This window comes from Sorghum bicolor, chromosome 3, assembly GCF_000003195.3.
Source record: "Sorghum bicolor cultivar BTx623 chromosome 3, Sorghum_bicolor_NCBIv3, whole genome shotgun sequence".
NCBI lineage: Eukaryota > Viridiplantae > Streptophyta > Magnoliopsida > Poales > Poaceae > Sorghum > Sorghum bicolor.
The window spans coordinates 72,472,167-72,485,133 of NC_012872.2; the positions used below are offsets into that span (position 1 = coordinate 72,472,167).

At 45.2% G+C, this 12,967-nt stretch overlaps 1 protein-coding gene across 1 annotated transcript; it reads right to left on the minus strand.

The window, feature by feature from the left end:
• Window positions 3,477–4,981, minus strand: LOC8062290. Its single transcript, XM_002459022.2, has one exon. It carries the CDS (start codon window positions 4,881–4,883, stop codon window positions 3,639–3,641), a length of 1,245 nt encoding a protein of 414 aa, XP_002459067.1. The 5' UTR covers window positions 4,884–4,981; the 3' UTR covers window positions 3,477–3,638.

Below are 12,967 nucleotides of genomic sequence, written 5' to 3' on the forward strand. Positions count from 1 at the left end.
GGTCTGCTTTGCTAAGGCTATGCAACCAATTTATCTATATATGCCCCCATAATCTATCTAGTACAGTTACAGACTTACAGTAGTATATGTGAGAGTAGGATATAGGACTAGGAGTTGATGGTGATGCTTTAATCAGGGTCTTGTGACTCTTGTCCTTTTCTCATGTCAATTGTACTTTGGAAATTGGAACTCATGTCTTCGTGCTATGTATAGCCAGGGCACTTACAATGCAGACTCTATCATATAGAGTCTAAAGTTATTTATTACCTTAAATAATATAGACTTAGAGTCTAAATAAAACTTGAAGTCTTATTTTTCTACCTCTTTCTTCAATAAATATCCTGCCACATTAGTAAAATATCATAAATAATATGTAATTAATTGTCTTAGACTCTGTGATAAAGTCTTGCATTATAAATACTCTTAGGCCTTGTTTAGTTCACCCAAAAACCAAAAACTTTTCAAGATTCCCCATCACATCGAATCTTGAGGCACATGCATAGAGCATTAATATATAGACGAAAATAAAAACTAATTTCACAGTTTGCCTATTGTGGGGGTATAAACCCCTATACCCTCATGGGCCTATATGGGCCGCACCATCAGAGGTGGCTCGGCCCACAAGATGAAGACGTGCGGCGCACGACTGGTCGGCGTGCACCGCAAGGCTACAAGATTTTGTACCAAATAGGATACTTTGCTTGTAACTCTGTCCCTTCAGGATATATAAGGAGGGGCAGGGGTCCCCTAGAGGACACATCACATCATATTCTCTCAACACAAATCAATACAACCAGACGCAGGACGTAGGTATTACGCCAGCTCGGCGGCCGAACCTGGATAAAAAGCTTGTCCGTGTCTTGCGTCACCGTCGAGTTCGTAGTTTGCGCACCGTCTACCGATAAACTACTACCGTGGGTATACCCTAAGGTAGACTGCCGACCAGCTTTCGTCGACAGTGGCGCGCCAGGTAGGGGGTGTGCGTGCAACTTTCCCGACGAACAAGATGGTCATTATCCCCGACTTCGTGGCCATGGCGGGCGACTTCACGTTCACCGTCAGCTTCAACAGCTTCACCGCCACGACCACGGAGGAGGTGTAGATCCGATCTGCGCCAATCACTTCTTCATCGACGTCGGCGGCGGCTTCAACCACGCTGGCTACGACTCCAACTATTCCAGCAACGTCTCCGACCACGCCGACAACGCGTGACCCGCTTCTCTGCTACAAAGGGAGGCAGATCGACGACACCGACCTGCTCAGGCTATCGACCAAGTTGTGTGGCCTACTTGCTCTGACCACGAGTCGCAATAATAATCGCCGCGAAGAACGGCGCTACGACAGCCGCGACCACCATCACGACAACAAGTCAAGCAACTCTCCCGACCAGACTTTCGTCCAAAGATAAGTACAATTCTAATATTTTATTTATTTTTGGCATAATATTTTTAAGATTATTATTCTTCAAAACAACTTTTTTAGCCGACTAGTTTTTTCTCCTACACGAGCTTTCCAGAGCTGGTACTGTCTCCGACTCCTCCCTACACGTGCACGAGATCCGCCCTCTGCGTTCCGGGTGGTCGGCAGTAGCTCTCTGACGTGGCTGACAATCCTACGCATGCCTAGGTTCCGCACCTCATGCTGATTGTTGGCTAGACCAGAGCTGGTACAAGCTCTAGGATGAATTAACTACTCGTGCTAATTTTATAACAAAAAATCTAAAACTTATCTTAGTACTGATTTTTTATCTAAAGGTTATTTATACATCATGTACTACCAATTCTTTATATTTATTTTTCAGGAGTTTGGCCCAGTCGACAAGCTACGCTTGGAGACTTGTCGACTATTCCCTACGCTGTGCCCGGAGACTGCTCCGACCACCGAGCACGTTTACGTTCCCAGCCACGCTCGGGGACTTGTCGACTACTCTCTATGCTGTGCTCGAAGACTGTGCCGACCACCGAGCACGTTTACGTTCCCAACCACGCTCGGGGACTTATCCACCGGTCCCTACGCCGTGCTCGGGGACTGTGCCGACCACCGAGCACTATACGCTCGGGGACTGTTCGACCAGCTCACCAATTTGAGAGTTTTGGGACTGTACCGACCACCGAGCACTATACGCTCGGGGACTGGTCGACCAGCCCATCAATTTGAGAATTTTGGGACTGTACCGACCAGTGAGCACTATACGCTCGGGGACTGGTCGACCAGCCCACCAATTTGAGAATTCGGGGACTGTACCGACCACCGAGCGTTATATGCTCGGGGACTGGTCGATTAGTCTATTCAATTGCAGACGGACTGGTAAATTCAATTTTTTAGAACTTGCTACAAGGCTCATACTTCGCCTTCCAGCAAGCTCGGGGACTACATCGGTACGATGCATCTGGCGATGCATCTCAGTTTCAGAATTTCTTTGAGGACTTTTCTTTTGACCCTGGCACCACGTGCCTACGTCACCTACTACCAGGCTCGGGGACTAAGTGGGCACACTTCACCTTGCGGTGAATATGCTTGCTTTTTTGAGGTCTATACTTTTTAGAAAAGTAAAGTGGGCACACTTCACCAGGAAAGAAATCTTTTTTAGAGCACCATGCATTCTTCGAACAACCTGCTTCTTCGATGTCAATGTTGATCAACTGTCTTTTGAGTTGGTCAAAATACCGTTGCAACTGTTTGGGCGACTTTCCTGCTTATTGAAGACGTCAAGCCTCACTGATCGAAGAAGCTCAAGACGGCGTGTTACATCATAATACATGGTGCTCGGGGACTAGCTGTGGGGGTATAAACCCCTATACCCTCATGGGCCTATATGGGCCGCACCATCAGAGGTGGCTCGGCCCACAAGATGAAGACGTGCGGCGCACGACTGGTCGGCGTGCACCGCAAGGCTACAAGATTTTGTACCAAATAGGATACTTTGCTTGTAACTCTGTCCCTTCAGGATATATAAGGAGGGGCAGGGGTCCCCTAGAGGACACATCACATCATATTCTCTCAACACAAATCAATACAACCAGACGCAGGACGTAGGTATTACGCCAGCTCGGCGGCCGAACCTGGATAAAAAGCTTGTCCGTGTCTTGCGTCACCATCGAGTTCGTAGTTTGCGCACCGTCTACCGATAAACTACTACCGTGGGTATACCCCAAGGTAGACTGCCGACCAGCTTTCGTCGACACCTGTAAATCAAGAAAAATTTTGATTTTGGCTACTTTAGCACTTTCATTTTATTTGATAATTATTGTCCAACCATAGACTAACTAGGTTCTGTCCAACCATAGACTAGGTTTAAAAAATTCGTCTCGCAAATTATATATAAACTATATAATTAATTATTATATTTATCTATATTTAATGTTCCATGCATGCGTCCAAAAATTCGATTGACATAAATTTTGAAAATTTTTGGAAACTAAACAAGACCTTAGTTTCTTACGAGAAGTAATTTATACTTAAAGATTTCACCGAGCTCTGTTGAAACTGAGCCGATATTGTAGCTTAATTTGAAGATAGCGTTGTTTTGTAACAAGAGTCAGCATTTGACCATTTGTTGACTGATTCGGAACCCAGACACAAGTTTTTTTTTTTTTGACAAGTAGACACAAGTTATTTTTGGTGTTTTGTTGCACACTCTACTGGGTCTTGGTGAAGTTGAAGTTGCTGCACGCCGTAAAAAACGGCACCTTGGCAAACCCGAGCTGCTTCTTCTCCAGGTCGAACTGCAGCAGGTGGTTCTCCATCTGGAACCCTCCGACCACCACCGCCGCCGCGGCGGGGTCCCCGGCCTTCACCCCCTTCATCTCGACGAACGCGAGGCACGCCGTCTGGCCGTTCACGTCCACCATCGTGCTGCTGCCTACAAACGTCCAGCTCTTCCCGTCCTCGAGCACCAATGCAATGTCCGGCACGGCGTAGCCGAGGCGCGTGTTCCCCAGCATGCTGGACCTGTAGCAGAGCTCGAACGGCGCCACTCCGGGAACCTTGGCGTCGTTGCGCGCCAGGGCCCTGTCGAACGCCTGGACAACCGGGCGGTACACGTCCGGCCGGAGCTCGGTGTACGGCACCCTGGTGCACAGCACGACGCCGCCGGTGGCCAGCGCGGACGCCGAGAGCGGCACTCGGGCCTGGTTGACGGCGACGCCCTGCACCGGGATGTAGTACAGCGGGTTGCCTCTCCTGCGGCGGAGCGCGGTGAACGCCAGCGTCGACGTGAGGTCCCCGACCGCCGAGTCCGGGATGAGGAACAGCGGGCCCCCGCCGAAGACGGCCACCCCCTCGCCGCGCCTCGGAAGGCAGAGCAGGAACCTGTTGGCGACGCGCTGCGACGCCGCAACCTGCGCGGGCAGGGCAAGGCCGGCGTCCGCGAGCCCCGCGACGCCCGCGGCTCCCGCGGGCAGCCGCGGCAGGAGCGTCCTCGGGGCGCACGCCGCCACGGCGCGCACGGAGACTTGGCTCAGCGGGTTCCTGCCGTCGGTGGTGTTGGCGATGAGCCTGGTGTGGACCAGGCTCGCCGCCGCGCACCGCCCCGTGACGGGGTTGTACGGGTACGCCTTGCACCGCCGCTTCGCGCCGCAGGGGTGACCGGCAATGCGGCAGCTCGGCGCGCGGTAGGCGTTGGCGAGCTTGCACACCGGGTCGCGGCAGGAGACCTTGGCCGGCAGGTGGTCGGCGGCGCATGTGGACCAGAGGAGCGGGCCGGCGAGGTCCATGACGTGGTTGGCGCCGTCCCTGACGGGGATGGTGTAGAGGGAGGTGGCGGGGTCCTTGGCCACCGGGAGGAGCACGGGGTTGGCGCACGATGCCGGCCATGCCAGCAGCAGCAGCGAGATGACTGAGAGGAGCAGGGGGGTGCGCCGCCGTGGCACCTCCATCTCCATCAGCGGTGGGCGGCGGGTGGTCTGGTCGATAGGAAGCAAGAGAGTTGGCTTTGTGGATGGCGTTCGATGCGTGCCCGCTCGCGTTCAGTAATATATGTAGTGTCACTTGGAGCTGGAGCTTGCTCTTCCATACGCAGAAGCGACACCACCATTGCTGGATCATGGAATGCAGGTGCGTATGCGTTTGAGACAAGGCAGGGCCAGCCTGTAACCTCCACAGTCGCCGTGTTCACCTGTCACGAGGAATGGCAGTGTCGAGCTCTATGCACGCAGCACGCAGGGAATGGCAAGCAATGGCAATACATCCCCGTCGCTTGCTGAAACTGTACAGATCGAATAATGTTGTCGTAGCCTACCACCATGCGTCCGTGCCGATCTCGGATCTTGCCGTGGCCGCGTGGCGTATGGGCGAAGCCATGCATGGAAGTGAGTGCGAGTCAACGGAAGAGTGCGCACCTGTCAGCCGGAAACCAGGAGGATGGAACGCAGGAGAGCTGTCGGCCTTGTTTAGTTCCTCAAAAATTTTGCAAAATTTACATTAAGTATTAAATATAAATAAAAATAAAAACTAATTGCACGGTTTGCTCGGAATTTACGAGACATTCTTTGAGCCTATTTAGTCTATAATTGGATAATATTTGCCAAATACAAATGAATTTGTTACTATTCTTATTTTGTAAAAAATTTTGGAAGTAAACATTGGGTACATAGGCCTGTTTTTCACCCAAGGCCTTGTTTAGTTCCAAAAAAAATTACAAAATTTTTCAGATTCCTCGTCACATCAAATCTTTATACGCATGCATGAAGTATTAAATATAGATAAAAATAAAAATTAATTGCACAGTTTGGTCGGAATTGACGAGACGAATTTTTGAGTCTAGTTAGTCTATGATTGGATAATATTTGTCAAATACAAACAAAAGCGGTACTATTCCTATTTTGACAAATTTTTTGGAACTAAACAAGGCCCAAAAAAAGCTAAAAACTTTTCAAAATTCATCGTCACATCGAATCTTAAGGCACGAGCATTAAATATAAATATAAATAAAAATTAATTGTACAGTTTGCCTGTAAATCACGAGACGAATCTTTTAAGCCTAGTTATTTTATGATTGAACAATGTTTGTCAAATAAAAACAAAAATGTTACGGTGTTAAAATCCAAAAAACTTTTTAGATCTAAACGAGGCCATAGAATATTTTCAAGATGGAAGCCGCGTAAGCCCCGCATTGCCCACCCCACAAAAATCCCGTTTTGGACAATGCAGATAGTCTGCTATGCTATTGCGGCTTAAAGCAGATCAATCCGCTAAGCCCAATGGATATTAGCAGGGCTGCAACAATGCTAGAACCCGTAAATCCTCTTCCTTAGGCTTCACGTTGGATGCCATGACGACATCCTGCCTGGCCTCACTCTCCGCATCTCGAACGTGTCACGCTTCCCCTACACGCACCCGCGTGGCCTCCCCTCGGCCCTCGGCCACCCGTGTTATGCGCATCGCCGGGGAGACCTCGTCTCCACACTCAAGCAAGACTGCAGGAGGAGGATGATATCTCGTCGCACTCCGACTCCTACTATGCACGCTTCGCAGGTACGACCACCGCGGAATCAAAGAGTATCTCAGGTGCGTGTTCCGATTCCGCGGCACAAAATGCATGGCACGACTTCTCCCTGGCATACGGCGGCAGCGACCGGGAATCTTCCGGTCCGGAACCACGCGCCGATGTTTCCCGCGCATATCGTCTTGTTCGCACTTCCGCTTTGTCCGCACTTCCGCGCTGCCGCAGCTCGCTCGGATACGACGGCCCATTAGCATGCGGTCCATTCTGCTGGACACAACGCAAACTGACTGCACGTAAATTGGCATTTAGACTCTGCACGTAACTTGTTGGATGCATGTGTTTTCTTTATATTTTATTTTTTCTTTTTTTCTGTGGTTTTACTTTCACTCTTTTTAATATTTATCTATTTTTGTTTTATTTCTTTTTATTTGCTAATTATGTTTTTTCTTTTGATTCATGTTTTTCATTTTTTAATATTTTCTTTATTTTTATTTTTATCCTTTATCTTGTTATTTTTCTTTCTTTTTTTTTTCTTATCTTTTGTATTTTTCCATGCTTCGATCTATTTTTTTATTTTGTTTTATGTGAATTGTCATTATTTTTTATTTTTTATCTTTCTTTTTATTTTTTTAATGTTGTAATTGATTACAAGTAATTTGTTTTATTTTTTTATTCCTTTTTGTTTTGTTTCTTTTTTTCTTTTTGTATTTATGTTTTGTATATGTTTTTATTTTTTTACTCCGATTAACCTCAGTACTATATAAGGTGCTATGATATTCATGTAGTATACAATAATCTATGACACGTTTTGTGATGCTCGTGTAGTATACATGTGATGCTCTGTTGTATGTTGAGATGTTCACGTAGTATACATACAATACTCTTTGATTTATTTTGAGATGTTCACATAGTATACATATAACGTTATATAATGTGTTTTATAGTATTCACGTAGTACACACGTGATGTTTTATGCTCTATTTTGTGATGTTCACGTTGTAGACGTGTGATGTTCTATAATGCATTTTGTGATGTTCATATAATATATACGTGATGTTCACGCAATATACATGTGATGTTCTATGATGTATTTTGTGATGTTCATATAATATACATGTGATGTTTTGTGTTATATTTTGCGAGGTTCATATAGTATATATGTGATATTCTAGATGTTTTTTTTCTAATGTTCACATGGTATATATGTGATGTTATATGTTGTACTTTTTGATGTTCATATGTCATGCATGCGATGTTCTAGATATATTTCTGGATGAGCACATAATATAAGTCTAATGTTACATGACTATCTTTGAGTATTCATATAATACTTGTGTGATATATTTTTTCTAGTTTGATATGGTTCTTCTGGATGTGCACATGTGAATGTTCGTGTTGTATATCTGTGATGTTCGTATGGTATACGTATGATGTTCTAGATGTATTTTTAGATGTTCAAGTGTATATATTGTTGTATGAGTTTTTCCTTTTGTATGTTGTCTTTTTCTTACTCGTTTTTCCTGTTGCTTAGATTTTTTTTCCATGTTTCCATGAAATGTCTCAAGGTATTTTTAGTATAAAATATTATTCTTTTGGTGGTTGGATATTATTTTTTTACGTTGTATGGTATAGTGAAAAATTTACACAATTATCACGGTGTAGTGGTGGATAGTCGCATCGCACAACCATTGAAGCAGTAGATCTTGTGTTCGAATTCCATTCTAGGCTATTTTTGTCCTTTTCATTTATTTCTGAAGAAAGATCTGTAGCTGAAATGGGCCAGATCACGGGAAGCTGAGCGGATATGGGCCGAAGCTGTCGCGATAACCTAAGCTAGGCCAGGAATGAGAACTGGGCCTGAAGCGCGCGCGCGGGAAGAATTGCCGGACCGAGATTATGGTCCAAACGGGCGGACCATAATGGCCCCCGGCGGCGACGGCGACGACGTCGTCATCAGCTGGATACTCGCACACCGCACTGCAAGTGCGGTCGACTCATATATCCTCATGTACTCTCACGGTGGCACCTCTATGCGGAGATCTACACTCTCGCTGAGATCAATGTGGCTCACCTATGAAGCCAATTCCACATGTGTCTGCTTCTTCTTCGTGCTTGCAGGTCCTGCTAGGCCTAGCAGGTTTCCTTGCCAAGCCGAGTGGGTATCTTGTGGCTACCTCGCTTGAGGCCTTGTTTAGTTCCCAGAAAATTTTATTCCCCGTCACATCGAATCTTTAGACGAATGCATGGAGTATTAAATATAGACGAAAATAAAAACTAATTGCACAGTTTGGTCGAAATTGACGAGACTTATCTTTTGATCTTAGTTAGTCCATGATTGGACAATATTTATCAAATACAAACGAAAATGTCACTATTTATATTTTGTAAAAAAATTTGGAAGTAAACAAGGCCTGAGTTGGTGGACACCCGTAGAATGTGCAAATTAGCGTTGCGGCCAGTGCGGTGCGGTAGCTTGTAAGACGTCTCTGCAGAGCGGCCCGCTTACATGGTGAGAATATTTTTCTCTCATAATAAATAAATAAATATTAGCCGATTTACGAGCTGCAAAAACCATAAGCCGAACAGCTCATACTATGGTTGCACGAAAACCAAAATGAACAGGAACATAGAGCGGGAGCTTTGCGTAGAGCGGGGCCGTCACTGCCAGGCTCCGGAAGGACCGAAGGAGGCTGGCCGGCGCGCAGGACGGGAGGGACGCCGTGCGCGCGCAGTGACCTCTGCAGTCGTCGTGGCGTTCATGGCGTCGGCGATGTTTGCGAGCATAAGGTCGCCGGCGGCCCGATCACCCATTACGGGGTTGGTTGGATGGGCACGACATTTGCACTGCCCCCGCCTTCCTCCATCAGCTAAATGAAACCTTGAGTGAGAGCTACATGTGCCGGACAGAAAACCATATGCCATGCAAGTGTATCGATCGAGTCTTTTAATTTGTTTTTTTGCCTGCTGAGTACGTGGCTCCCTAACTTCTCTACTCTTCTAAGGTATAATATAGGGGTGAATCTCAATCTATCTGTCATTTGGTACACCAATTTGTCTCCAAATTAGTTTGATTGTTGTAATAGCTTTTTTATACATATTTCGCTATTAGTATGGTGTTTCAACTTTCTATTGAAACTTCTTTTTAAAACTTAAGACTTATTTTGTTATTTGGCACTTATATTCCAAATTGGGACGTAAGTTTAACTATTGTTTACGGAATTACTAAATGAATTTTACTGAATCACATATAAAAAAATTAGTTTGACATACTCCATAAAAAAATCCTAGACAATCCTTTTCCTTGGAGGTTGGATCTTCTGTGATGAATACTACAATTAATCCTTTTCCTTATTACCATTTTGAACTGATGGTGGCAAGAAAAACTATCAGGAGGGGCTTGTGAAAGTGTTCCCGTCAACCTTCTAGATGATGATGTTGATGTTGCTGCTGGTGGGAGCATTCAAGCCTTGGTGGTGGGTGTCTTCCTCGTCCTAAACAGAGCAGAATGGAAGGTCAGGAGCTGCTAACAGTCGTCTATTCGGTGCATGTATTCCGACACAAATAGGGCTCGTGGCCTGCCTAGCATATCTGGCCATAGTCAGGCTGGAGCTAGCAGGAAATTTAGAGTTGGGTTAGGACATAGCTTTCTGTTACTGGTCCAATTTTAACGCGAATGCGGAAGTGCCTTCGCGCGCGACTTCGTGTACCTTGAGCACCGATCAGCTTTGGTACCACAGGACGCGAGCATCCTCTCTGCCGCCGCCGCCGCCGCCATGGCATCCTGCCCCTGCCCCAGCCCGAGCCGCCGGACAAGCAACGGCGTCGATCGGCGGTCTCCAGTGAAGCGGTCCCAAGTCACGAGCCTTTTCCGTTTCGGAGGCTGGGGTACGGTTTGGGCCTCCAAGCTGTGGTCACTTTCATGGGTCATGGTCCGTGTAACGTTTTTTTTTGAATAAACTGGAGGGATCAAAGATCCCTACAGGAGCATTTATTAAAAGAGGTTCAAACAGTACAGAACAAAAATCAAGAGAAAACAGACAAAAAGAACAGAGTCAAGAAACTCTTAAAGAGTAGAATAGAAGAAAATAAAAAAAGAAAGACACAACACTAAAGATTCACGATCCATGAATCAAAAGCCACCTTGTGTCTAGTGCTTGCTCTCAGAGACAAGATCTGCAGCTCCTTTAAGTAGCAACTCTTAGTTCTTGTTAAGCTAGGCTGTATTCCTTTAAAGATGTAGTCATTTCTTGCCCCCCAAATTGACCAGGTCATTAATATTGCTGACAGCAGGAAGAATTCATGATTTGCCTGCTCTCTAATCAGGTCCAAGACATGGAAGATGTCAGACTGATTCTGAATGTTAAAGCCAATTGAGGCCCGACATGATTGAGCAAAAGGACAGGCAAAGAACAGATGTAACAGGGTCTCTTATGTTCTTCTTTGACAAAGTACACAGTCATAAGATTCTAGAATCATGTTCTTCCTTCTTAATAGGTTTCTTGTACTTAGCCTATCTTTCAGTAGTAGCCAGAAGAAAATCTTGTGTTTTGGTTGGCAGAAAGTTTTTCATAACCAATGAAAGACCAGAGGTATCTGCTCATGTCCCTCCAGGTAAATGTAGGCCTTTTTTGCAGTAAATTTCCCTGAGGAGGTTGACCAAGAATCTTGGAGATCTGAGACAGGTAATTGTTGCAAGATAGCCAGTAGAAGTTGCATCTGTTGATAAGCTTGTTCTGACAGAGGGAGGTGAAACAGGTTCTGGAGGTTATCAGCATGCATGACTCTGCATAAAATCAGAAATTTGTTCTTTGCAAAGGAGATCAGCTCTGGATATTGAAGTTTGAGTGCCTGCTGCCTCCAATTATCCAACCAAAGGTAGCAACTTTGTCCATTTTGAATTGTGACTTTGTTGAATTCTTTGTAAGTGTCCAGAAGTTTAAGTAGGTCCCTCCACCAAAAAGAGCCCTTCCTTGTATGATTGGGCAATTTACCATTTGAGTAGTACTTTTCCCAAACCAGATTAACCCATGGGGTGTCATTCTTGTTAAAAAACTTATCCAGATTTTTTAGCAACAGAGCTTGGTTCTGTCTTTCTAGATCAAGTACCCCTAGTCCCCCTTCTCTTTTGGATTTGCAGACCATTCCCCAGGCTGCCTTGGGTGGTTTTTTAGAATTTACATCAGAACCCCTCCATAAGCAGTGCTTTCTGTATTTATCAATCTGCTTGAGAACTCCCTTTGGCAAAGTGAGTGTGCACAAATGAAACATTGGAAGTGCTGTGAGTATTGAATTCGTTATCTCCAGCTTCCCAGCTTGACTTAAGAAATTTGAGGTGGAGATCAGTCTTCTTTCACATTTTGTCACCAAAGGCAAATAATCTTCAATCTTAGGCCTGGACAGTCCTAGAGGAAGGCCCAAGTAGGTGAATGGAAAGCTGCCAGTTGCACATCCAAAGGTATTTGCCAGGTGATTAAGTCTACTGCTTTCCATATTGATTGGCACCATGAAAGATTTTGAAAAATTTACCTTGAGTCCAGTGGAGGCAGAGAAGGTATTTAGAAGTCCTTTCAGAATGAATAACTGCTTTGAATCCCCCTCCATGATTATGAGAGTATCATCAGCATATTGGATTATTGGGAAGTCAGGCAAGGCATCTGAAGGAATTGGCAGTTTTAGCAGGCCCAAATCTTTTGCTTTATTCATTATTGATTGGAGGAGATCAGCTGCAAGAACAAACAGAAGAGGGGACAGTGGATCACCTTGTCTGACACCTCTTTTATAGTGAATTGTTTTCCCTGGGGAGCCATTTAGCAATACTTTTGAAGTTCCAGATTGTAATAGGTTTTTAATCCAGGAGATCCAGGTGGAACCAAAACCTTTTGCTTGGAGCAGCTTTAGGATTGCTTGATGCTCTATTTTATCAAAAGCCTTTTCAAAATCCAACTTTAATATTATTATCTCTTTCTTTGAAGTATGGCAGAGATGTAAATATTTAAAGGACCAAGCAAGGCAATCTTGGATTGTTCTTTGCTTAATGAACCCATATTGATTTCTGTGAATCAGAGGGATGATCAATTTCTGCAGCCTGTTTGCCAAAACTTTTGTAATTAGTTTTAGGGCAGTGTTGAGTAGGGAAATAGGCCTATAGTCAGCAGTTGTTGAGGGGTGAGACACTTTTGGGATGAGTGTAATATATGAAGAGTTAATGCTTTGCATGCAAACATTATTATCAAAGAATTCCCAGAAAAGGCTGTCCCTGATAGTGGGCCAACAATTCTTAATGAATTCATTACTGAAGCCATCAGGTCCAGGAGATTTGTCATTGGGTAGCATTTTCACAGTGCTGTCGATTTCTTGAGCAGTAAAGGGTTCCTCTAATGAAGACAAATCAGTGTTTCCTTGAAACAAAACAGTGAGGTCAAAGTGCATTTCTGAAAATTCAGAGATACCAATTCTCTCTCTGAAAGAGTCCCAAAGAAGACCTTCTTTTGCAGCATGAGAGTAAAGGCATTCACCCTGCTC

Bases quoted from the DNA above. Each gene is read 5' to 3' on its own strand.
- LOC8062290 (XM_002459022.2), bottom strand. From the start codon at position 4,883: ATGGAGATGGAGGTGCCACGGCGGCGCACCCCCCTGCTCCTCTCAGTC.